Below are 25,889 nucleotides of genomic sequence, written 5' to 3' on the forward strand. Positions count from 1 at the left end.
GCTGTCATGAGTCCCGTGCATGCGATGTCGCTGTGGGCGCGCAATGCCATAGGCGACATCGAATCGGCTCCCTCGACGTTTTCCAGTTGGCATAATTGCATGCAAAAGGCTTACTGCAAGTATGTTTCTCACACGCGCCACGGTCAGGGTGTCTTTGTTCTTGAAATTGACTCAAATTTACTCAAATCTAGATGGCCTGCGATCATCGGTATCGTCATCGGATCCCTGGTTGTTATCAGTATTATCGGCTGTCTCGTCAGCTGTATCTGCTGTGGTGTACAATGCTGTAGAGGATGTTTCGGCTGCTGCTACGACTGTTGCGAATGTTGTGTAGGTAGTGGCCGGCGGGGAAGAACCAAGTATGCTGATCCTCCTCCTCCCGCGCCATACTATCAGCAAGCACCGCCTCCGTCGAACATGCACTATGGATACCAGCAGTCGCCTGCGCCGCCTGCCTACCGAGGGCCTCAGACGGCACAGTTTGATCACTCATCAGCGAAAATCAACGAAGATGCGTTGCCGGCGATGCCAACTTGGGCCGACGCGACAACGAAGAGAGTGGAGGATACGACTCCGGTCGAGGAGGTCGAGATGAATCGGCTGGATGCGCCGGATCAACATGCAGGCATGGTCCCTACGACAGGCCGGGTGTCCAGAGGGGGGTACACCGAGCTTCCTAGCTCAGCAGTAGGCAGTCCCCCAGCCGTCCATCAGGAGCATCGAGGACCAGAGCCGTCGCGTTTCCCGCAGCCTCCTAGTCCTCAAACAGTAGGCTACGCTCGCAGCTCTCCGGCTCCGTCGCCGGCGCCCTACCGTGGGTTTGAGAATCCAGCTCCAGCTCCAGCTCCGGCCAGAGTGCCAAACTTCCACACTCCCAGACCATACGATCGACCCTCCCCGTCATCACCTCCAGCTCAACAACCTGCTTATTCGTCGTATGACCAGCAACAGCAACCTTACCGGACAACTTCACCGAGAATTGCTTCCCCGCCATCGCCTCAAGCACAGCAACCTCCTTATCCGTCGTATGAGCACCAGCCGCAACAACAGTCACAGCAACTTTACCGAGCAGTTTCACCAAGAGTTCCTTCTCCGCCATCGCCTCCAGCACAACAACCTGCTTATGTGCCTCATGGATACCAGCCACAGCAACAACCACAACAATCTTACCAGGCGTATTCACCGAGCATTCCTTCCACCTCGCCACCTCCATTTTCAGCGGTGGCTGACGACATGAATGACAGGCCCCCGAGTTTACTGCAGGCGGGACGAAAGCCTGTGGCGAACTCGTGGAGAAACGTTTAATGTCAGCTTTTGATGTTTCAACTGTCATTTCCCCTTTATCTCCGTAATTGATGGCACTTATGATACGAGTGCTACGGAAGCTGCGAAATCGGATGACTTGAAGAAAGTTCTGGTTATTACATGTCCGGTTTTATACGCCTTATTCCTTCATGTCTGATCTTGATATGGTACTGTGATTCGGGCTTCCAGACGAATGATCTTCAATTCTTGTTGGTTCCATTTACTTCGATTCGTGGACGATGTCAGTCTGGAATGTATTATCTTCACTGCTTTTGCCTTTCTTCTGTTGAGACTTTGTTAACAGGTTTGTCCGTTCTGATGGCGTTAGGCATGAAATTGATTCCCCTTTGAAAGGATGATGTTTCCTCGGCTTCTGCTTCTGCTTCTTCTTTTTTTTTTCCCCTCTTCGCCATTTCCTCGTTGAGGCTGCAAGGCAGCTGATCCCGCTTTTCCTGCACGTGGTCTCACCATGATTGCCGCGATCCACTCCACGCGCTTTTCCAGTTGCAATCTAATTTTAGGAGTGAAAGCGCCAGTCTTGATGTACATAATGAACTTGAGACGAACATGGAAAGCGAATTGTCATGAAAATCCCTCAGCAGGTCGCTGCGTCAGTTCAATCGCAGAACGCTCCACGCCGGCTTGTGCTGCCCGCACCCATCACTTAATCAATATTTGGATCATATCTGATTATTACATTCAAGGAAGGGCCGTGTGGGGTCTTCTCTATGCACGGTGCACCATCTTCTAGGAAGTTCGAGTAGACAGATACACAGACGTCTGACTCTGCCCCTGTCTCAAAGTCGACGCTAAACCAGACTGGGGGATTCTCGACACAGGAACCGTCGCAAAAGTGTGTGAACTGGCAATGCGAAACAAAAGCGCCGCAAAGCCTCGAGCGTCGGTTCCAGATAGATGAATAAAAAAAATGGTCTTGGCTATTAATATACCTACTACACAATGGTTCTTTTAACCGAATTGCCAAGCAATTGCTTCACTTTACCGCCAGGACTTGCGATTTATGTGGAGGACTACTCCGTACTCGTACTCCGTATGAGGTTCATACTCGAGTTCGACCAGTTACCTGTTAGTTACCTAGTTTCTCCGCAAATCTGGTCTGTTCCTGGTCTGGTCTGGTCCCGTCCCTAATCCAGACCAAGCCGGCGCCTGAGTCTGACAGGAGAGAGAGGGGCCTCATGGACCTAGCATGGGAAGGGCTTGCCTGCCTGCCTGGATTGGTGGAACAGTCTCCTCGACTGCTTGGCATCCGTGCCTGGTTCATTACTACAGTTCAAGTCATACCATATCATATTATGCATCAATCAGGCTAGGTTGATAACGTCGAGATGCTGTAGTTAGTCTAGTCTAATCTGCTCTGACAACGTTTTGCTATTATTATGTTATGATATGATGATCTTATCTTGGCAAGCTGTTCCAGGCCATTGAGCTCTTTGCGCGTGGTGTGGTGTGATTGATAAACTAATATAAATCATGGCATACATAAACATCCTCCTCTTCTTTCTTTTCTTTACTCCAGCATTGTTCGTGACAGTCGTCCAAAACAGTTTTGTCTTCTTCTTGCAGTTTGTCTTTCTTTTCCTTCCTGCTTTCTTGCTGAAGTTGCTCTTTGACAGAGCAATATTGCCTTCTTTTCTTCTCCAACTGAGCCGGTCTCTTCATTTCATACGTTACCTCGATCTTTTATCCTTCGATTCTCTGTATATATTAGCAGTTTTGGACACTGCCCCTGTCTGAAAACGAACTCAATTCAACTGCAACGGCAATACGGAAGATTCCCATCATGAAGGCAGCACTCATCCTCGAACTCTCTTGCCTGGCAGCCCTAGCCACTGCTAGACCGGTGCAACTGCCAGATACTGGCAAACTCTTCGCACCCCGAGAGGTCCCGCAGGAGCACTCTCATGAGAAGTTTCTGACGTCTGTTCGGAATTCGTTGAACTTGAATAACCCGGCCAAGATTGTTGATCCGGTCTTTGCTCTCCTTGGAAATGCGGTATGCCTGTCGTATACATATAACACTTCCTCACGGAATGAATTCGGACTGACGGTAGATTAATAGGCAGCTGCAGCCGGCGCAGGCTCAATCACAGACCTGGACTGCCTCCAACAAGCAGTCGCCGACCAAGCATTCACCAACGCCAAAGCCCAAGGCGACGTCCAGGGCATGACGGCGGCGCTCATCTTCCGGACACTGGAGCGGAACACCGGCGCGGTGGGGACCAAGAGCGCCCTTTGCACGAGTCTGCAGGCTGTCAACCCGGAAATCGCCGCTTTGCAACAGCATCAGGATCCTGCGTCAGAGGGCGCGGCGGAAAACAACAAGCAGGTTGCGCTGAACCTGGCTGTGCAGATTGCGAAGATTGGAGGGAATCCGCAGGATGCGATCCAGAGTGGGACGTTTGCGCCGGGGCAGATTGGCGATCCTACTGCTAAAGGGAACTCTTGTAAGTTGATCCAACTTGCAATCTTACGTGTACCTGAAAGATAAATATCCAAATGCTGATGAGTTTTGATTGACTTCAGGTGACGACGCAAACGACCCGGAGGGATGCATCTTCACGCAGAACCTCCTTGTTCCAGACGTGACGGCAGATGAGATCAACGCGGCGGTTGCAGCGGCTGGCATCTCCGTCAGCAGTGCTGCTGCCACTGCCGCTGCTACTGCTACTGCTACAGCGACAGCGACAGCTGCAGCTGCAGCGACTCCAACAGAGACTGCTGCGGCTGCATCTGCTGCTGCAGGCACTTGCAGTTCTGGTTCCAGCACCAGCTCCAGTTCCAGCGCCACTAGCAGCTCCAGCACCACCACCACTACCACAAATACCACTACTCCTTCGACGAGCAGCCTAGACCTAGGCTCCTGCACCGGAAGCTCCCCCTTCATCGTCTTCGGTCCCGGCTTCGACGGCCGCAACCAGGACTCCTTCGAGCCCGCGGACGAGGCGACATTCAACCACGGGTCGGCGTTGAACATCGGCGTAATCGCTGACTTCATCTGCCAGCGCCTCGTCAGTCCCTGCAATGCGCCGCAGAGCACGATCGACGCGTGCAATGCCGGTACGCAGGCTGCTACTGCCACCGGGGTGACGGGGCAGGCGGCGGCTGATGCGTTTAATTCTGCGCTTGCATGATGGTCAATCAGAAGGATGAGAGGCACATCATTTGTGCATGTACATTTTGGACGATTCGCCAGGACAGTCTCTCAGCCGTTCTAGGAAGAGGGCAGAAAGGAAGACGATGATTGTGATTGCGACTATGTTGATGACAGAATGCATTCTGCGATGGACAAGTTATTTTTTGTATCATGGATATGGATATCAGAATGATCAGGTTATACATATAGCTACGAACGGTGACAGCAGGGCATTACTTCTCAAACTTTTTATGCCCGTGTGTGAATATGGATGTCGGTCCAGCTCTCAGGGCTCGCGCACTCAATCTGAGAGCATTATTGGAGTAGATGAATGGGCACTATTAGCTTGAACACAGGTACCAAGTACAGTACATACCTACCTAAGATCTAACCTCCCTTCTGGACCTACAGAAGGAAAAGAGGAGGAGGAACAAGAGGGAGAGACGCTGTCTGCAACATTCGCGTTGTTATTAGTATTATACACCTCACTCCTCAATCCCAGGGATGATGTATGTACGTACTTGGTCATAAATTGGACTTGAATCGGGAATGGTGCAGACAGAGAGCATGGCATCTATCTACCTTCATCTTAATAAACTGGGAGACGTAGAGACAATAATGGCAAGCCTTGTCGACGAACAAGTTGTGGCGTGGTATGGCATGGTCAAGGATATCCCACACGTGCGGGGTGACAATTGAGCCGGTCTTTTTGCCTCACTTTATTTAGCCGGCAGTATACCTAGTACATGTATACTTCCATCCGCCTTACCGGACGGAACGACATATAGGTGGTAATACTAGGAGATGTATTGCCATCATGGCAACAGAGGAGATCATCCTCAAGGTCGCAGAGCAAGCCAAAGTGCTTGCCTCGCACAGCTGGGAATATGGGACTCTCGCGGAGGCGTTGCTGGAGCTGCATGGTCCGGAGATGTCTGTCTTCGGGAGGAGCCCTTTTTCCGGCACTTGTTGTGGTGACGACATTGCAGCGTTGGCGTATGGGAGGAGATATATCAGGACAGCCAGCGATACGCTTGTGGATGGTGAAGGTAAATGACAAATGGCACAATGAGAAGATGGGCAGATGAGCTGACCAGGATGGTTTCAAGGCTCTTCCGGAGACCCAGCTTCTTTAGGCGTGACAGCTCTCCTCCTCGGCCAGCAAGACAAGTCGTACCTTGACGCAGCAGACCGTCAAGCCAACGTCCTCCTGCATCAGACCCCTCGCTTCTCCAACGGAGCAATCAGTCATCGGGAGACCGTCGCAGAGCTCTGGAGCGACTCCATCTACATGGTTCCTCCCTTCCTGGCCTACTACGGCAAGGTCACCAACAAGCCCGAAATCGTAAAGGAAGCAATCCATCAATGCAAACTTTACCACGACATTCTTGCAGACAAGACAACCGGCCTGTGGCGACACGTTGTAGGACCGGAAAACGAAGACCACGGCTTCTGGAGCACTGGCATCGGATGGGCTGCTGCAGGCATGACCCGGGTACTCGCCACGCTGGCACAGGACGAGCAGTCAAGCAAGGAACAGCAGCAGGAGCTGACCAGGTACATCAAAGAGCTCATCGACGGCGTCATCCACGCCGGTCGAGGAGAGAAGCACCTGATCAGGAATTACGTCACGGAGCCGTCCTCCTTCGACGAGAACGCTGGAACAGCCGCTCTCGCATCGGCAGTCTTTCGCCTGGCGGTGCTTTGCCCGGATGTATTCGGCGCAGATGCAGACGTGCGTTATATCCAATGGGCCCTGGAGTCTCGCGAGGCGGTGCTTCGCCATGTCGATCCCGACACGGGCATCGTCTTCCCTGTCGTGAATCCGATGGACTCGAAGGATCCCAGACCGGCGCGTGCGTCTGCAGAGGCGCAGTGTTTTGTCATTCTTATGTATGCTGCTCATCGGGGTTGGGAGGCTCATTCGCGGAGAGGACGTGTGTAGAACGGGAAAAAGTGAAGGATGTGTGATACGATTCTTTCATCGAGTTATGGCACAGAGTTATATAGACTAGACGTGAGAGGTAAGAGAGTCTCTGTCAGGTTTGCTGAGGGTGAGGGCCTAGGGCTAGGGCTTGCAATCACTTCTCTCATTGACAGGCAGGGCAGGCAGACTTTGGTCCCCCTCATCAATACAATTCATCCATTTTGCCCATCTCTTTCTTTAGTCTCCATGCTCGACCCCTTTGCTAGAATTCGAATACTATATAGCCATAACATAATTATTAACTCTGTCCAGAGTCCCTCAAATGTCAGATAATAAACTTGATTGCTGGATCTGTTTAGTCCTGTTTTATTATTAGATGGGGGGTTTCGCTTAACACAAATACTGCCTAGACAGATGGAGGAGACAAAGCTTAGAGATAAGAGATAATAAGTAAATAGGTAACCTGTTAAATAATCGCCCAAAAAGTCGTCTAATTAACGTAATAGCATGTGGTTTTTGGATAGCTTTTCTCCCGGCCCTGTCATTCCGTCTGTTCTATACGGAAGTTTCAAGAGTATCACTAGAAAAGCCAGTAAAAAAATCGCCAAAAAAAATGCAGAAATCTTCTGTCGATAGGTTCGATACCCCAAGATAAATCTATTTCCACACCACGCCTAACTTCTAATCCAAGAACGGCAAATATTCCCGGGTCAACAATAACATGATAGTCGGCGAACCCGGCGATCATTGCCCGAAGATTGTGCGGGGAAGTTTACGGAAGGAGAAATGGAGCGACATTCTTATCATTATTTTGATACGATAGTGCTGGTAGTATTAACGCTTAACACTTAGTTCGGATCCTCTAGAATCTAGAATATAGAATTAGATCGATAAAAATGCGTCCGCTGGCCGCCTCCCTACCTATTGTACAGTTCAATCTGATTCAGGTGGAGTTGGAGCGCAGAATGCTCGTCCTGATGATAACGAGGCCCATATCTATATAATATCTACATGTATTAGCCCGGCAAAAGGGCACTGTCTGGCCTCCTCTCCTCCTTGTCTGGAAGGTTCATAGGCGCTTTATATAAAGCATCCGCTTCAACGAGGCCTGCTCTGCTGTTGCGAATTTGTACCAATAAACGATGAAGATTGCGAGAATCCTAAGTTTGATGGCCTTCACCTTCAGCGGTCTCACCGCTGCAACTCCTCCCTCCACACCGTCCAAACGAGAGTGGGCTTGCGACGCCTCTCCATACGCGGTAGACATGTTCAACGCAGCCATCGCCTGGAACGATGCCTTTTGGGACGACCGAGCGGGATACCTCATCGCTGCCTCGAGCAATCCTGGTCGATACGACACACGACACACAGCGTGGTATGCGACCCAGCTGTTGGCCCGAGGCCAAGGGGACGATGTGGAACGAGCGATTCGCATCTTCGACAATGTGATTGCGGGCCAGTATCTCGATCCGTCCAAGCAGTGGTACGGCGACTACCAACAGGCTCCTTCCGAGCCGGAGCCTGGGTCGTCGGAGTATCCGGATATTGAGCCGTATAGCACGGTATGAATAATATTCACTCATAAGCACGCGTGATAAATTCCATTTAGGTGGAAAACTCTTCTGATGATTTGCAGTGGGATCCTAATATCCGTGATTTTGTTGGCTGCGCCTGGATCGTCGCCCTCAACGACTACGGCCATCTCCTGCCAGCGACCACAATCGCCAAAGTGGAACAGTCGCTGCACACCGCTGCGCGCGGGGATCTCTACCGTGTCGGAGGAGTCGATGGCGATAATCTCTATCCATGCTACTCGAATCCGTGGCTGATGCGCACCATCTTGCACGCGTGGGTTGGCGCACGCATGAATGATCAGAACATCTCCCACGCTGCCGAGACCTTTGCCCAAGAAGCTTACGATCTGTGGAGTCAGCATCGTACCCTATCCGAGTTCAATTCTCCGACTTACGCAGGGGTCTCAATGTGGGCATTGGCTCTGTGGAATCAGTACGCGCCTGAAGGAAGTTTGCTGAAGAAATATGGCGCCGAAATGCTGACCGCCACATGGAACGACTTGGCGGAACTGTATAACGCGAACTTGAAGAACCTCGCCGGGCCTTGGGATCGCTCCTACGGCTACAACATGCAGGAGTACGTCTCGCTCATCGGGGCTGTCATCTGGGGCACTGTCGGCCGTGGGTATGCGCCCTTCCCACGCCAGACATCAGGCATGTATCATCAGGATGACTTCGCGTTTTACCCGCTATTCGCTCTTGCCATGCCGGAGATGGTGAAGTATCTCTCTGCCGAAGCCAAAGCGGCCCTGGTAAAGTTCCCCGGTGAGCACATGGTCAGTGTCCAAGCGTATTCCCCGCCAGTCGACACGTACCCCCGCAACGTCACCACGTGGATGTCTGAAAACATCACCATTGGCGCCGAAACTGTGGCAGAGAAGGTCATCGGTGGACCAGCTAAAAATCCCGGTGCCTTCAATCCCGCCGTGATCCAGTGGGCAATTGATGAGTACCTGGTTGGATCTCTCACCCTATATCCAACCCAATCCTCTATCCATGCGGTGGCTGCTCCAGGAAGGCTGACTATCTCGTATCGGAATGCCACCGCGACTGCTGCTGACGGTCCAATCGCGTTTCAATTTCTGTTCAGCGGACTAGACGTCCGCAATGGCGGATATAATGTAACGGGTCTGGAAGGTCTGCCCGATTTGAAGCTCAAGGTCACCACGAACGCCATGCAGAACTATACCATCACGTACGATACCAGCCAGGAGGTCAGTCAGTTCGTCTTCTACAACATTACGTATACCATGCCGGCGGAATTCACGGGAGATCCCTTTATCTCCCTTGATGTCCTATAGTGGATACATTCCTATTTGCCATGTTCATTCGTTAGTCGATATGGAGACTGTAGGATGAAATCTGTTGGAACGGCGGTAAAGTCTGTTGAATACCGATACCTGCGTCCATGCATATGGAGTACAGCAATGCCATTGGTTAATAAACTTGCGTTTCTGACCAAGCCTCGTAAACAAAGGAAAATGTCATGATCGACAGTTGATAAGACCAAAAAAAGAAAAAGAAAAAGAAAGAAAAGAAAAGAAAAAAAGAAACTGTAGTCCTATCGCACGTTGATCCGTTATCCCCAAGGGATTAGCTTTCGAGGGCAATTCACCTTATCTCGTCAACGTCGACCTCGGAGAAGATTGTGTGTCTTTGAAATGGAGTAACCAGGATTTGCCTGCAGATATGGGATACCCACCATTATTTTTTTTCTCTTTCCAACTGCTGGGGCAGGCTCCGGCTCCAATTCATCCCACATACCCACTGACTCCATCTTCTGGCACACCGTCCGAAAAGCTGTCGACTTTCTCTCCTTCGGGAGAACTCACGTTGGGGATATCATCCGCTGCGCGATGAGGCTTGGGTTTGTGGACACTATCGTCAGAAACATTCCCCGACGAGATGGTTGACTCTGTTGAAAACGAAGCGATTCTGGTGAGGACAAGGGATGGGTGCTCGGGTACTCCTGGGTTCTCGAGCAATTCTGATTCAGACCGTCCATTTGTTGCATCGGATGGATAGAAGGCCTGCCTGGAGGAAGTGACACAGCCTGTTGCATTCTGCGAGTACTCCATAATTTTCTGCACAGAAAGCCATGTGTAGGCCGCAGTTTTAGAAATTGGAATTCGACGTCGAGAACGCAAGGGCGAGGAAGAAGAGATCTGATGGCTGAAGATTCGTTCGACATCTGTTGTAGACTCGACGACAGTCATCGTCCGTTCAGGAGGATTGTCATGAGTGGTGGACATCTTGAGGTTGTCTCTTCCGTCTTCCTCTAGAGAGTTCGAAAGAGTAAGGGAGGGAGTTATTCCTGAGATTCTGCAAAATGACACTGTGCTTCTGCTTTTCCAAACGAGAGAATAGGATTAAAAATGGCGTCTAACCAACGATGGATCTTTATATGATGCAGAGGAAATTCCTTCAGGGTGTGATTCATAACATCGAACAATAATGACGAAATTCACCGACAGGTCCTCGACATGTGGCGGTAAGAGACGAAATTGGAGCGGTCCAGGTCAAAATGATAACAATGCTTGCAACCAATATGATGTTTTGTCGTTATGCATACCCAAAAGGTGGTCTCGCTTTTGCTCGGATTTGTGTATTGTCAAGGAAGGAACAAACAAGATATGCACCTTCCTAGAATGGAAGGAGGACGGAATAATAACCAAAAATGGCAGGAAGCACTTCCTAAAGAAACAATCCGGGAAAGAAAAGAAAAGATAGAGAGATGCTAACCTCAAATAATATTTGAACGCAGAAAGGGAAAAAAAAAACAACTTGAACCGGCATCATTTACTATTCGATGCATAGTGTTATTATTTTGTACCTACACGCATAACAATTGAAGGGGAAAAACCCAAGACGAAGGGCTTGAAACAGCTAGACACTGCAGATTTTACTTCTGTGTATCGCTTCGACTGATATCCAACAGAGGTGTTGTGATTAATTTATCTCGCGAATCTTCATTATCGAAGTAGTAAGTGTACAGAGATCTCAGCATCGCCATGAGAATCTTCCGGCTATTGCTCGAGTTCACTAAAACCAAAACCAAATTCAAATGTAGAAGGCTAAAAATAGATGCACAGAGACCAACTCAGTCTTCCTCTAGCGAAAAGTCGAATTCTTTGAATGCCGCCTTAAAGGCTTCCGCGTCAGCTTGCTCTTCTTCCTTCGACTGCACGTCATCCCTCCAATTCATTCGATCCTCAAGCCGCAGAAGTTTGGCCATAACCCTACGTCCGAACTGGAGGTCGAACCGAAAATCCGGCGTCAGTGGCAGGATCAAAGTCTTCTCTGAGCTGACAGTCGACGTGTCATCTGTCATTAATTCGCTTTTCGGAGAGTGCCATATCCAAACCCGGAAAAAATCCCCCACCTCGTTCTCCCCGTCTTCTCTTGTTCGACGTTCGAACTTGGGGTAGTGGAGATTTTCCGCTTCCACCTTGAAAGCTGCTTCAACCAACCCACCGGCCACCAGATCCGAAGGAACGGGAAGAAATTGCCAGTGTATGTGGATCCCATTGCCGCGGCTCACCTCCCAGGTGACAGCTCCTAGTTCACCTTTGGTGCGTTTCTGCAACATGGCATGCAAAGCAGACCGGTACCGCTGCATTTCACGGTAGGTGGCCAACCGTGCATCAGGTTCGGAGATCGCACTAAACGTAGGAGAGTGAATAAGAGGGATGATCAGCATATGGCCGGGAAACCCCAGAGATGGATACGTCTCCGCTGTGGTAAGCGGGCCCTTCGCGGTCGTCATGTACGAATCATTCCCGATAGAAGTGATTAGGTGTGTCGCAATGTCGGGGTTCGACAGACAGAAAAAGCACTGGTCCGGACCTGGAGGAGGCCGTCGAGCCCGTTTCCGGGGCCTTTGATACTCATAGTCTCGGGAAAACCACTGATAAGACTCATTCTGACTTTCCAAGGCCCGTCTCTTCATGGCAACACTTGCCAGAGGAGACACAGTTGCACCTACCGGTACAGTAGTAGGTGTGGGGGCCCTCGGGTCCAAAGTGAAAGCGTACATCCATTTCTGTTTCGAGGTCTTGCTGTAAGACGCCAAGTTGATAAAGCGAGTCAATGGCTTCACATCCGGAGCATCCTCCGGTGGCATGTGGAAGAATGGCTCTCGTTCAAAGAAGAAATCTCCATATGAAGAGAAATGGTATCGCGGCTTTAAGGTAGTGCAGATATCAGCTACACATTGAACGCCTTCTGGCACAACAGCACCCTCCGGCAGAGGAACTTTTGAGCCTTCTGCAATACCCTTTGGCCATTGGTTTGTGATCAGGATGTCAGCGCCTGGCACGCCGTTGAGAGATCGTGCGTCAGACTCCGTGTATCGCGAATGGTATCTATTGTTGAGCTTCCCATCCGACGCTCCGTCTGTGGCTAGTTCACCTCCCAGGGCAGCAAGTCTGATACCCTCGGAGGTCTTGAGAGTCCCTCTTCTACCGATAAAGTAAAGATTCGAGCAGACTTCATCGTTTGATTCGATCCTCTCCACGATCCTGGTCGGGATCGGGTGGCGGCCCACGGTAAAGTAAGTTGGCAAAGGAACACTGATGTTTCCCTGGAGGAGAGCGGAAATTTGGTTCAAGTCTTCCTCACTGGAGCAATCGCCAAAAAGGTCTCCAGCAATAATGGCGAAAGAGAAATTCTGCTTGACATGAAGCTTTGCGAGTTTTGTGAAGACTTCCTGGAGTGCACAATTCACATTTCCGATGACGACGCTGAGATGACATATCAGCAAAATTGAATTCCCCAAGAAAACAATAATTGACGCTTTCAACTTACATCTTAGATGCCATCTTTAATCAGAGTTCAGGGAGTGTTAAATGAGGAAGTGGTAATTTAGAAGTGAGATGTTAAACTATCTGAACCAAGCACTCAAGAAGTTCAAGAGGACTAGTGATCAGCAGTTGAATGTCATCACTCCATTGAAGTAGATGTCATAATATCTTCCGTATAAAGCTCTGCTATCATTGGCCACCTAGGCATCCAGAATCTACTCCATCCTATGCTGGTTGTGGAAATTTACTATCCGCCAGACGTTGCTTGAAGGCAAGGAGCTTGGGCCAGTACAGTCACGTGAACATGATTAGGTAAGATGGGTCCAATGGATATGGTTTAGCGCGATCTATCTAAAGGCCGTCCTTATCTCCGCACGGAGAAACATGGCACCGGGGCCGATCAACTTTTTTGAGAAAGATTCAAGCGAATCTTGAAGGTATCGCATTCTGCGACAAACAGTGCTGCTGGCCATATCAGCCAAACTTCACGATGGTGGCAGCTTCTTTAAGCTCGCGGGCTAAGCCCGTGCAGCTTCTGAAGAAGGGAACCGAGACTACAAAGTCTCATCGGTTCGAGCCCTTCTCTCAGCGCGTCGCAAAACTAAAGATCGATCCAATCCATCGTGTGCGCCGACCAAGTTTCGCAGAAGCAGATGGCGACGAGACATCTTCGCACTTTAGGTCCTCTCTGGATCACTGGGTGGATATGAATCTCTCGGAGAATTTCTCTGACTTCGCCCGTCGTGTTGGTCCTTTGTGCGAAAGCCTTCCCCAGATTCTCTACCATGAAGCGAAGATCATGGCTTTACTGGTTGAGTATATTGAAAAGAGGGATGCGCTGTCCATGGAGCCTCTTTTGAGCTTGCTTTCTCAGTTCGCTAGGGATTTGGGCGTCCGATTTGAGAAACACTTTGCGACCGCCGTCACTCTCGTGGCATCCGTCGCGGCTACTCATCCTGATGTTGAAGTTGTCGAATGGTGCTTCACTTGTCTGGCATGGATATTCAAATTTCTGTCGCGACTTCTTGTTCCAGATCTGAGACAACTTTTAAACATCATGACTCCCTACCTGGGAAAAGAGCGCCAGAAGCCTTATGTTGCGAGATTCGCTGCCGAGTCGATGTCGTTCCTGATCCGCAAGGCTGGGCTTGTCTACTACAAGAATAAGATCCCTCTCGATCGAGCGGTTTCTTTCCTATTTGAGGATCTTCGGACTTGTGCAGACTCACGGAATGTGGAAATATACAAGGAGGGTCTCATGGTCATGTTTTCCGAGGCTATCAAGGGTGTGAAAGGAGGTATCCACTCCAACGGATCAGACATCCTCAGCTGCCTCATACATCATGTGGTTGCCGGGGATGAGCAGCAGAGCATGTTAGCGGAACAGGTGTTGCGAGGCGTTGTTACCAACGTCATTCATAATACAACTGCTGAGACGTTTGGGGAACTGCTCAGCTTGATCCGCGCCTACGTTGAAGCCGAGCACGACCAACATCCGGAAAGACATGCAAGGCTCTCTTGTCATCTAATCTTTATCTGCGTGGCCACACGCAAGGGATCGAGGGTGACGAACTGGAAAGATGTTCATCAAAGCTTGTTGACTCTGCTTCAGCGAGCCTCAGCTGCTTTTGAGTCTTTTCAGTCGTCGATGCCTCGGCTGCTTACTGCCGTGGCATATGCGCTCCAGCTCTCTCCGATGGATGAAATGTTACCTTTTATGCGGCCTCTGATGGAAGCTGTCGCCAATGAACGTTTCTCAGCGTTTTTCCTATCATTTTGTGCTACATTTGCTGACTTCGGGTCTGAACGATTTCATATCGTCGTCCTCCCGTATTTCCAACGGTAAGGACTGACATTGATTGATTCCTTTGGATTCGTTTACTAATTGAATCCCCGTTCTTCAGGTTCGTTACGTCCTTCTGGGAGAAAAAGGAAGATGATCTGTGCCTTACCCTGCTCAAACTGGGAGAATCTGGCTGTGTGACGCCTCAGGTCTCTAAGCCAGGATTCGTCAGTTGCCCAACTAATTGGAAGGCTCATATCAGCGGAAAATTCTCCGCGCCCGGATCTTCTCCTGGGGAAGTCGCATTACTCAATGCTTATGCTAGACTTCCCGGTGCAATTTCTCTTTCCAACGAGACTTCCATTCTACCGGAAATGGTACAATGTCTGCATGACCTTCTGTCAACTTCTTTGAGAGAACCATCCTCAGATTCCCAGGCTCTCAACACTTTTGCATGTGGTCAAGGATTCAAGTCTTATGTCGATTTCGGCGTTCAATGCGGAAATCTCGACCCGGCGTTATGGGACTTGATTGTGACAGCTGGGCCTCGCTATGCTCGCCTGACCCTTTTCTTGCAGGGAACATTGGGTTATATTATTGCCTCTCGTGAGGTGGTCACTCATAGCAAGGCAGATATCGAACCGTTTGCGAATGCTCTCATCGACAACCTCTCCGGCCCTTCGCATGAATTGCGGCTATTGTCTCTGAAGCTGCTTCTTGAATTGACCAATTCTACTACGAAAGATGATCCCTCTCCGATCTCGATGGCTATCGAAATTGAAGAAAGTGAATTGACACTGCAAACTGCGAGATATCTATCTATGCAGGTCCGGAAACTTGCCCTCATGTACCCCCAACTTGCTTCGCATAAATGGTTTAGTAGGCTCATCCCGAAATTTTGCTTCGGTTTATTTTCGAAGAAGCTCGCACAGTTATGGGACGACTCGGCGGAGGCTCTGAAGACTATCTGCGAACATGTTGTTGGAGAGGGAATCGTGACAGAACTGGCCATGCTTTGGCTTCAGGACACCAGTTCATCCGCGCTGGACGAGGGAGCATCAGACGAAGATACTGCGCGTTCACAAGTGTCGCCCGACTTCGCATGCTTTAATGTGTCCAAAGTTGAGAATACCCTCAATTCACACTTTCAAGACTCGGAGAGCTCGAAGGAGAGACTGGAGAAAAATTTCGAACGCGATCACACCTCGTCTGAGGTACTTCCTTCTTCTCCTCGATCGCATGCCTTGCGTGTTTTCCATGCGGTACCCCAGATAGCCGAGAAGCGATCTCGCCAAATTGTTCTTTTATTCCTCTCCTGGGCATCTCATGATGCTGATAGCGGCAGTACTCCAGAATCAGGCGAGACTGTCCCGTCATGGGGATACAAGGACCGAATGGCCCTTCTCGGCCTCTTCGAGAAGTTTGTCAACCCGAAGGTCCTGTATAAGGCATCTGAAGTCCATGAAGCGCTGCTTTCTCTCTTGACCCACGGAGATTCAGGGGTCCAGAAGTCCGCCCTCAAAGCCCTCTTCACTTGGAAATCCCCGAGCATTCTGCCCTACCAGGAGAATCTGCTGAACATTCTGGACGAATCACGATTTCGAGACGAACTTTCGGCGTTTGTCCATGTTGGGAAAGAAGACAGTACAATTGAGGAAGGCCATAAAGGCGAACTTCTACCCGTTCTTCTCCGGATTCTCTATGGTCGAATGGTCTCCAGAGCTGCCTCACATTCTGGCTCCGGAGGACAAGCTGGCCGTAGAAAGGCTATTCTCAGGACTTTATCACAGCTCTCTGAACCTGATTTTGAACAGTTTGTTCAGATCGCATTTGGTCCACTTGGAGAGCTTGGTCTAGTGAAAAATGGCCAGCTTAACACGCAGTGCTTCGACCAGGAACTGCTAAACTTAAGGCGACAGTCCGGATTGCTCAAAATGGTCGAGACAATGTTTGATACGCTTCGAAGTCGTATGTTGGCTTATTCGGCCCGATCGATGGATGTCGTATTCTACTGCCTTATTCGGGCTTGCCGAATGCTTGCCGATGAGACGAAGACAGCTAGCACGGAATCCAAGGTGGCGATATTGCGCGACATCCGTCAGCTTAGCGTTCGTTGTCTTGATTTGATTTTCTCTGTGACGCCAGATACGGATTGGACAGCCTATATCCCCGTCTTGTTTGACGAGGTTATCAACCCCAGACTTGGGAACTTCGCTATCGAAACAGCCCAAGGAGTCTCCGGTCTTCATCGACTTTTCCACACCTGGGCCTCTTCTCCGAGATCCGTATTTTACCTTTCTCGCTATAATGATAAACTCCTGCCGAATGTTGTCGATTCTTTGAATGTGGAATCTGCGCGTGACGAGGTGAAGGTCTTCGTCATGGATCAGATTCTGCTGCCGATAGTTGGACTCTCGACTGGCAGCGCAGTACAGGAGAGCAGTGAGATGATCGATGTTTCCGCAGATCAGATTCGTGCCGAATTACTCGCTCCGCACGTCGAACACATTCTTTCTCGTCTCAGCCGGTTGCTGGAGCAGAACCCTTCCCGGACAGTCCTGGTTTCGGGTGTCGAGACTTTGTCTGCACTTGCTCCATGTGTCGAATCTTCCAAGGAGACGTCGAGCCTAATTAAAATTGCAACATATCTTCTCCGCCAACCTCAGGATCGAGTATCGCCAAAGACCAAGTCAGGATTACTACGCATCCTTCAACACTTCTTGCCTCTGTACTCTGCCCAAGCCGATCCGTCTCTTACCGAGGATGTCTTCCGGACGGTATCTTCCTTGTTTGACTATTTCAAGGATGAGGAAAATCGGAACGTTCTCTCAACAGTCCTTGCAGAATTTGCGAAACATGATCCGGAGTTGCGCGATGTTAGTGCTCTGTGCGCAGACCTGAATGCCGTATCTTCAGAACGACTAGATGAGGTGGACTATGAACGGAGACTTCAGGCCTTTACCAAGATCAACGAAGATCTGTGGGCAAGTTTGAGCGCTAAGCAATGGCGCCCTCTGCTTTTCAACATGTTGTATCACGTCAAGGATGAAAATGAACTCGCCATCAGATCGAGCGCCTCGTTTGGGCTGAAGCGTTTCATGGAGAGAGCAGCCCAAGCTGAAGATGACAAGACGGGATTTGGAGAGCTTGTTGACGATGTTTTACTCCCTGCTCTGCACAATGGTGTCCGGCAAAAGTCCGAGTTGGTTCGATCTGAGTTCGTGTCTGCGCTCGGTCACCTTGTGAAGCTGAATCCCACCATGCCGTCCGTACAGGATATGTATGTGCTTCTTGTTGGCGGAGACGAGGAGGCGTCGTTCTTCAACAATGTCCTTCACATTCAGCAACACCGTCGTCAGCGATCCCTGCGTCGCCTGGCTGCCGAAGCAGCCAAGGGAATTATTCAAGCTTCCAATATCACCTCTATTTTCATCCCGCTCATTGAGCATTTTGTTTTTAACCAGGCTGAAGATGAGAGCGCCCACAATCTAGCTGCAGAGAGTGTGACCACCATCGGTGCACTGGCTGAATGGTTGGAATGGAGCCAGTTCCGAGCGACATTCCGAAGGTATCGTGGGTACATGCAAAGCAAACATGAACTTGAAAAGAATATCATTAGATTGTTGGGGAGGATGACAGACGCATTATCCACCGCCAGCAGGCAAAAAAATGCGAAGGAGGACGTCAACGACGTCGAAATGGATGGTGTGGAGCCTAGTCTTCCGGCAAAGTGTCGTCTCGCTACGAGTCTTCCATCTTCGTCGAAGGTAACGGCAGAGCTCACGACACAGTTCATTCCATTTTTGACCGACTATGTCCACCACAAAGACGAGTCGGAAGTGAGTCTCCGCTTGCCAGTAGCAGTCACGACCATCAAGCTGCTCAAGCTCTTACCGGAGGAGGAGATGGCGCTTCGCTTGCCTTCCGTTCTTTTGGATATCTGCAACATCCTAAGAAGCCGGGCACAAGAATCTCGAGATGTCGCCAGGAAAACGCTCGGGGAAATTGCCATTATTCTCGGACCATCGTACTTCGGCTACATACTGAAGGAGCTGAAGAGTGCTCTGGCTAAGGGCTACCAACTCCACGTTTTGGGTTTCACGGTCCATTCGATTCTTGTGGCGACTACAGATGAATTCCGACAAGGCGACTTGGATCACTGTCTTGAGGATCTGGTGAATGTGGTGATGGACGATATCTTCGGTGTTGCAGGCCAGGAAAAGGATGCAGAGGACTACGTCAGCAAGATGAAGGAGGTCAAGAGTAGCAAGAGCTATGATTCGATGGAATTGCTCGCAAAGAACAGTTCCGTCACACGCCTTGGGAACTTGATCAAGCCATTGCAGATGCTTTTACGTGAAAAGCTGACGTCAAGCTTGGTCAAGAAAATTGATGAGCTCCTGAGACGAATTGGCGTGGGCTTGCTGAGAAATCCAGGTGCCGAAAGCCGCGATCTTCTCGTCTTTTGTTACGAAGTCATCAAAGAGGCGTATGCGGATAATACCAGCACCGACACAAAGCCTACGGAGTCCGCTCGGGAGAAGTGGTTCTTAGTGAACCTACAAGGCATGAAGCGCGGAGAGAAACGCGGTAGTACTACATCTTACGTCTACAAACTATCCCGTTTCGCCTTGGATGTCCTTCGCTCAACTCTCAATAAGTTCAATTCACTCCTTACTCCAACAAATCTGGCGGGCTTCCTGCCAGTCATCGGTGATGCGATAGTCCAGGCTCATGAAGAAGTTAAGATCGCCGCTATGCGTCTGCTGGCCACAATCATCAAGCTTCCTCTCGCGGAACTCGACAAGAATTCTACCGTTTATCTCACGGAAGCAGTAAAAGTCATCAAAGAGGCGCCAAGTACGAACACAGAGGCGGCTCAGGCGGCATTGAAGCTCATCGCAGCTATTTTGCGGGAGAGAAAGGCTACGAAATTGAGGGATGGTCATCTTGCTTACTTGCTCAAACGGCTCTCTTCCGACATCGAGGAGCCCGATCGTCAAGGAGTGACCTTCAACTTCATCCGCGCAGTCATGGAACGCAAATTCATCGTACCAGAAATGTACGAATTAATTGACAATATTGCGATGATGATGGTCACCAACCAGACACGCGCTGCACGGGATCTTGCTCGCGGGGTCTACATCCATTTCCTGATCGAGTATCCACAGGCAAAGAGTCGGTGGACCAAACAGCTGGGCTTTCTTGCGAAGAATTTCGATTACCAGTACCGAGAGGGCCGTGAGTCTGTTATGGAAGCGGTGCATATGCTTCTGTCAAAGACTGGTGGGGATCTTGCTCAGGAAATCATCGGGACGTTCTTCCTTCCGGTAGTCCTGGTCATGGCGAACGACGACATCACGGAGTGCCGACAAATGGCGGGTGTTCTACTGGGCGAGCTCTATGGCAGGGCCGATCGGGAACAGCTTCAGGTCATGCTGAAACCTCTACACTCTTGGCTCGAGCAAACGGAGAACATGCAGCTCGTCAGCACGGGTCTCCAGGCCATGAGGATATTCTTTGAGGTTGATGGGACCGAAAAAGAGAAGGAAGGCTGTTTTGTGATTGGCGTGCTCCCCGATCTCATTAACCCCATTGTCGGGAATCACGAGAGTGAGCACTGGGAAGTCCTGTACTTCGCCTTGCAGCTCTTTACGAAGATCTGCAAGACTGTCCCCTCTGTTGCATTGAGCAAGGATTGCAGCGGCATCTGGTCGAGCATTCAACAATCACTCTTCTATCCCCACGCGTGGGTCAAGACATGTGCGGCCAACCTTATCGGGAGCTGGTTCTCCGATTTGGCCAAGACCAACGCGTCCTCTGGTTTGGGCTCTGTGCCTTTGGTCGGCCAATTTGGCCTTGGACTTGACGGCGAGGCAATGTTGCAGCTTGTCCGGGCCAGCATCCGCTGTCTCCGAACTCCTGGTGTAAGCGAGGAGCTCGCCATGCAAAGTGTGCGCAATGTCGTATTCCTAAGTCGATGCCTCTCCGAAAATGGCGTGACCTTTTCCAAGAAAGGCGAGGAAGAGTTAACCGACGACTCGTCAAGTGATGGCAGTGATGCGGAAGATGCAGAGGATGCAGAAGAAGCAGAAGACAAAACTACCAATGGAGCCACCCCGACGAAAAATTCTGCTATTCACTATATCTTCCAGCAAATCTCAAGCATCCTGCGCCGCGAGACCCTCACAACCAAATCGGAGTCCTTGGTCCCGAAGACGGCCTCTATGGGTCTGTTGGCAGCGATGTGCCGCCATCTCGATGCCGACCGACTCATGCCTTCTCTCCCAGTCATCCTTTTGCCGCTGCAGCACTTGATCGACCCGTCCATCCCGGCGCCACGGTCTTCCGATGAAGCTTTCCAAACCGCGTATAAATCCCTCGTTGGGAACGCGCAGGAGGTGCTCGATTTGCTGCAGAAGAAGCTGGGTACGACGGAGTACGTGGCGCAAATGGCACGAGTGCAGGAGGAAGTGAAGGCGCGACGGGAGGGACGCCGCGTCAAACGGCGGATCGAGGCCGTCACGGATCCGGAGAAGTACGGGCGCGAGAAGAAGAGGAAGAACGAGCGCAAGAGACTCAAGAGGAAAGAAAAAGGTCTGGAGTATCGGGACCGGAGACGTGGGTGGTAAAAATATGATTTCCGCGATTATATATATACGTATATACATTGCGTTCCAATGGGCGGGCGTTTGGTAAATTTTGGGATTATTTAATTACTATGTATGTATGTGCTGTACAGGACTTTTTGAATTGAAGAGTATATGAGCCGAGATGGGACATGAATGGAAGAAATGTGTCTATAGTACAGTGAAATGAATAGAACAGAAACGCTGATAAACACCGTCCTTTTTGAACCATCCTGAAACTCCTGTCCATGAATGATGCTGCCGTCAACGCCCTCCCCAACCTTTATAGAAAACTTTTGTAGAACGGCGAATTATCGATCCAGTTCGAGACAGAAATATTAATCAATATAGCGCGCAGCGCCCATAATCGAAGAGAAGTCACCAAAAACGACATCTAGGCAATCACGACGGATTCTGCACGCTGGCCTCCGGAGGCTGGTCATCCTTCCCCGTCTTATACACCGTCCCATCTTCCCAGAACTCCATGTCGCCTTCCATGTATCCCTTCGTCAAGGTCATCCCCTTCTGCTGCAAGATGTCCTCCAACGTACTCTTCTGATCCAAGAAGATGCCGAGATGGTCGCTGATGACGTGCCGGTTGTGACATGACGGGCAGCTGATCAGAACTGTGCCCTTGTGGTAGCCATGCTTGGACATCTGATGCGATGAGCGGTACCCGCATGGCTTGCAGGTGAATGTGATCCGATATGCGGGTTCTTGGGCGCGGCGGGCAGCGTTTTGCTCCGCGTTGGCAGCATCGGTCTCCGGCGAGGGAACGCGGTCGGTCAGAGGACGCTCGGAAGTGGTATCTGATGAACTCGATTGGTATCGCCGAGAGGCAACAAATACATTCGTGCTCGGTCTGATGGGTCTAACGGACGATAATGAGGGCTGAACAGGCAGGGAGATTTTTCGCACCGCCGGCGTCGTTCGGGGAAGAAGGCGGCTTGGGCCGCGGAGACTGCGCAGGAGAGTAGCGGAAGAACGCATTGCAATGGTCGAGCTCAAACCTCAGATATAATGTAGTATGAAAGAAGAGGCGATTATCAAGCGGAGACGTTGAGATGACAGAGTATTACTCCCGAGTAGCGATATTGTTGGATGCGTCGCGCGTAAATTAATTATCATCGCGGCGGAGGCGATGGGACTAAAACTGCGTCGGCGAATCGTTGTTCCAGACTCAGCCCTGTCCGCCGGAGAGCATCGCGGAGAACAGTCAAGGTGAAGCTATAGAAAGCCATTCACTTCTGACATATTTTGGAGATTCAGATTAATATTTTTTTTCTCAGAATACATGGCATGTTAGCAACAATTTGTTTACACCCCACATCATCAGTATCACTTAGGTATCACCTTTGAAGCATCCTGCGGGACCTGATCTCTCCTCCGTCTGCTCTGGTTGCCCCGCGCAAGTCACCTCTTCAACCCCGAAGACTGTGCACCAGCGTCTCCGGGGTGACCAGAACAACCAGAAGAAAAAATGGCTATGAGAGCAAGGCAAAAGATCCGCGCCCCGAGGAGGGTAAGTTTTCACCTGCCGTCCGTCTCTTCCATGCCGTCTTCTATACAATCCTCGTTCACTACCCCACACGATTGTCTCTTAGAGAGATTTTCACAAGTCGAGTTTGAAGAGCTGAAGGGTCCTTCTAGGGTTTGGCTGGTAAAAATGACGATTTCGAGGCGATCTGGTCCGTCCTGGCATCCTCTCTGCGCGAGATCCATACGAAGAACGCATCGTCCCTCTCCTTCGAGGAGCTTTACCGCAATGCGTATAAAATTGTGCTGATGTCACGAGGCGATGACTTGTACGAGCGGGTCAAGGAGCTTGAGCGGGAATGGCTGGATAATGATGTCCGGAAGAGCATCACCGCAGCCATCTCGCCGATCCTCCTCGTGGAGAGAGAGCCGGCCGACCTGTCGGATCAGTCGAACGAAAGACGAGCTGCGGGAGAGAAGTTCCTGGATGCGATGAAGAGAGCGTGGGAAGACCATCAATTATGCATGGGCATGATCACCGATGTGCTCATGTACATGGTATGTCGGCAGCACGGGCATGGATGGCTTTAGCTGATGTTTTTCAAGGATCGAGTCACCTGCACGGATCACCGCAAACCTTCGATATACACTGCGTCGATGTGCCTATTCCGAGATTGCGTCCTCCGGGCTGCTGTTGGTGCCGATCTTGACAAGACCATCTACGAGGTCCTCGAATCAACCGTCCTCTTTATGGTACAGCTGGAGAGAACAGGCCACATTATCGACAGGCCGTTGATCCGACACTGCATGTACATGTTGGAAGGCCTCTACGAGACCGTCACCGAGGAGGAATCGTCCAAGCTCTACCTGACGGTCTTCGAGCCGGCCTTCCTCGAAATTAGTAAAACATTTTATCAAGCGGAGGGGCAACGGCTACTGCAGACGGCGGATGCTGCTACCTTCTGTCGCGTAACGTCCGACCGCCTATCAGAAGAGGAAGAGCGTTGTCGCTATACCCTGTCTCCGTTTTCGGAGCCGAAGATAAAGGCTGTCATAGACGAAGAGTTCATACGGAGAAACATTGGTGATGTCATCAACCTGGAAGGGAGTGGGGTCAGGTACATGCTGGATAATGACAGGCTCGATGATCTGGCAAATGTGTACGACCTCAACGCGAGAATTGACAAGAAGAAGACTGCTTTGACCAAGGCGGTCCAGAAGCGGATTGTTGAGCTGGGCGACGAGATCAACGCCGCAGCCAAGGCGTTCGCACAGGCGCCCGTCGCTACGTCGAAAACAGACGAAGCTGATGCCAATGGCAAGAAGAAAGAGGAGAAGGAAAAACCGATCAACCAACAGACGGCTGCGGCCATCAAATGGGTTGATGACATCCTCAATCTGAAGAAGAAGTTTGACGACATCTGGGCACGGGCGTTCGCTTCCGACCAGGGTATGCAGACTGCCTTCACGAACAGTTTCTCCGACTTCATCAACTCGAATTCTCGCAGCTCAGAATATCTTTCGTTGTTCTTTGACGAGAATCTCAAAAAGGGCATCAAAGGGAAGACCGACAGCGAGATCGACGCGCTCCTCGACAATGGCATCACGTTGTTGCGGTACATCCGTGACAAGGATCTGTTCGAGACGTACTACAAGAAACATCTATCCCGCCGGCTTCTGATGAAACGTTCAGCGAGCATGGACGCGGAGCGACAGATGATCTCCAAGATGAAGATGGAGGTCGGAAACCAGTTCACGCAGCGCCTCGAAGCCATGTTCAAAGACATGGCGGTATCGGATGACCTGACGGCCAGCTACAAGGACTACGTGGCTCGCATCGGCGATCCTGACCCCAAGCGAGTGGAACTGGAGATCAGCGTGCTCACCAGCACGATGTGGCCGATGGAGATCATGTCGAGTTCGAAAGATGGGAACGTTCAGCTTCCTTGCATCTTCCCGAAGGAGATCGACGCAGTCCGGCAGAGCTTTGAGAAGTTCTATCTCAGCAAGCACAACGGCCGGAAACTGTCCTGGCAGCCGGGGATGGGGACGGCGGACATCCGGGCCACGTTTTACCGATCCAACGGCAAGATCGCCCGGCACGAGCTCAACGTGTCGACGTACGCGATGATCATCCTGCTGCTCTTCAACGACGTGCCGATCGACGAGTCACTCACGTACGAAGAGATCCAAGCGCGGACGCGGATCCCGGACCACGACCTGATCCGCAACCTGCAGTCGCTCGCCGTCGCGCCAAAAACGCGTGTTCTGCGGAAGGAGCCGATGAGCAAGGACGTCAAGCCGACGGACCGGTTCTTCTACAACCGGGACTTCCAGAGCATGTTCACCAAAGTCCGCATCGGCGTGGTCAGCGGCGGGGGGAACAAAGTGGAGAGCCAGAACGAGCGCCAAGAGACGGAGAAGAAGATGAACGAGGAGCGGGGCGGCAGCATAGAAGCTGCTATTGTCCGGATTATGAAGTACGTACATGTACATCCATACAATCCACTGCCCTAAAAAAATTTATTTACTAACAGTGTTTGTTTCCAGACAACGGAAGAAACTCGCCCACTCCCAACTCATCACCGAAGTCCTCACGCAACTAGCAGCGCGCTTCGTCCCGGACGTGAACATGGTCAAGAAGCGGATCGAAAGCCTGATCGATCGCGAGTACCTGGAGCGGATTTCGGATTCCGATCCGCCTGCTTATGGGTATATTGCGTAGCAGCTTTTCTTCAGGGATCATTCCCTTGGAGTTTTTTTCTAGGCATGTGTTTTAACAACTTGGCTGGCTGGGACGGGGTTTGTTGGTTGGAAACCTTTCTTCCTCTGTTCTGTTCTCTTCTTCTCTTCAATCAATCGATCAATCGATCAATCAATGACTCAAGCAATCAAGCAATCAATAGCGGCGGCGAATCTGGGAATGAATGCAGGGTACCCCTTTTTTTCTTCTTTTCTTCTTCTTTTCTGCTCTATCTTGCTTTCAATTCAAGGCGCAAATAATCCGGCGCAATTTCTCCTTTCCTATCTTTTTTTTCCGCCTATTGAAACTTTCTAGTGAGATGGGATGAGATGAGATGAAATAAAATAAAATAGGAATGGATATTAATGACAATGAATAATATTATTGATATATTTGGGCTAGGAAAGGAATAAAAAATAAAAAAAAATAAAAAAATAAAAAAATAAAAAAATAAAAAAATAAAAAAATAAAAAAATAAAAAAATAAAAAAATAAAA

At 50.4% G+C, this 25,889-nt stretch overlaps 9 protein-coding genes across 9 annotated transcripts; 6 read left to right on the plus strand and 3 right to left on the minus strand.

Annotated features, from left to right (window-relative positions):
- Positions 1–6: 6 nt before the first annotated feature.
- On the plus strand, positions 7–1,305 carry VTN77DRAFT_3642 (uncharacterized protein; the record flags this gene model as incomplete). Its single annotated transcript, XM_069419613.1, has 2 exons — positions 7–119; positions 192–1,305. 2 exons carry the CDS (start codon positions 7–9, stop codon positions 1,303–1,305), a joined length of 1,227 nt encoding a protein of 408 aa, XP_069278213.1.
- Positions 1,306–3,106: 1,801 nt separating this feature from the next.
- Positions 3,107–4,457, plus strand: VTN77DRAFT_3643 (uncharacterized protein; the record flags this gene model as incomplete). Its single annotated transcript, XM_069419614.1, has 3 exons — positions 3,107–3,319; positions 3,386–3,770; positions 3,850–4,457. 3 exons carry the CDS (start codon positions 3,107–3,109, stop codon positions 4,455–4,457), a joined length of 1,206 nt encoding a protein of 401 aa, XP_069278214.1.
- An 819-nt stretch (positions 4,458–5,276) lies between these two features.
- On the plus strand, positions 5,277–6,404 carry VTN77DRAFT_3644 (uncharacterized protein; the record flags this gene model as incomplete). Its single annotated transcript, XM_069419615.1, has 2 exons — positions 5,277–5,508; positions 5,569–6,404. 2 exons carry the CDS (start codon positions 5,277–5,279, stop codon positions 6,402–6,404), a joined length of 1,068 nt encoding a protein of 355 aa, XP_069278215.1.
- A 1,124-nt stretch (positions 6,405–7,528) lies between these two features.
- Positions 7,529–9,261, plus strand: VTN77DRAFT_3645 (uncharacterized protein; the record flags this gene model as incomplete). Its single annotated transcript, XM_069419616.1, has 2 exons — positions 7,529–7,948; positions 8,023–9,261. The coding sequence occupies 2 exons, from the start codon at positions 7,529–7,531 to the stop codon at positions 9,259–9,261; spliced, it is 1,659 nt and encodes a 552-aa protein (XP_069278216.1).
- Positions 9,262–9,711: 450 nt separating this feature from the next.
- VTN77DRAFT_3646 (uncharacterized protein) lies at positions 9,712–10,212 on the minus strand (the record flags this gene model as incomplete). The annotated part of the gene is made up of 1 exon (XM_069419617.1): positions 9,712–10,212. One exon carries the CDS (start codon positions 10,210–10,212, stop codon positions 9,712–9,714), a length of 501 nt encoding a protein of 166 aa, XP_069278217.1.
- Positions 10,213–11,060: 848 nt separating this feature from the next.
- VTN77DRAFT_3647 (uncharacterized protein) lies at positions 11,061–12,780 on the minus strand (the record flags this gene model as incomplete). The annotated part of the gene is made up of 2 exons (XM_069419618.1): positions 11,061–12,702; positions 12,767–12,780. The coding sequence occupies 2 exons, from the start codon at positions 12,778–12,780 to the stop codon at positions 11,061–11,063; spliced, it is 1,656 nt and encodes a 551-aa protein (XP_069278218.1).
- A 472-nt stretch (positions 12,781–13,252) lies between these two features.
- VTN77DRAFT_3648 (uncharacterized protein) lies at positions 13,253–21,177 on the plus strand (the record flags this gene model as incomplete). Its single annotated transcript, XM_069419619.1, has 2 exons — positions 13,253–14,604; positions 14,667–21,177. 2 exons carry the CDS (start codon positions 13,253–13,255, stop codon positions 21,175–21,177), a joined length of 7,863 nt encoding a protein of 2,620 aa, XP_069278219.1.
- A 399-nt stretch (positions 21,178–21,576) lies between these two features.
- On the minus strand, positions 21,577–22,164 carry VTN77DRAFT_3649 (uncharacterized protein; the record flags this gene model as incomplete). The annotated part of the gene is made up of 1 exon (XM_069419620.1): positions 21,577–22,164. One exon carries the CDS (start codon positions 22,162–22,164, stop codon positions 21,577–21,579), a length of 588 nt encoding a protein of 195 aa, XP_069278220.1.
- A 490-nt stretch (positions 22,165–22,654) lies between these two features.
- On the plus strand, positions 22,655–25,375 carry VTN77DRAFT_3650 (uncharacterized protein; the record flags this gene model as incomplete). Its single annotated transcript, XM_069419622.1, has 4 exons — positions 22,655–22,696; positions 22,825–23,208; positions 23,257–25,130; positions 25,201–25,375. 4 exons carry the CDS (start codon positions 22,655–22,657, stop codon positions 25,373–25,375), a joined length of 2,475 nt encoding a protein of 824 aa, XP_069278221.1.
- Between the last annotated feature and the right edge of the window lie 514 nt (positions 25,376–25,889).

The sequence above is a fragment of the Rasamsonia byssochlamydoides genome (assembly GCF_041956645.1).
Source record: "Rasamsonia byssochlamydoides strain NRRL 3658 unplaced genomic scaffold VTN77scaffold_26, whole genome shotgun sequence".
Lineage (NCBI taxonomy): Eukaryota > Fungi > Ascomycota > Eurotiomycetes > Eurotiales > Trichocomaceae > Rasamsonia > Rasamsonia byssochlamydoides.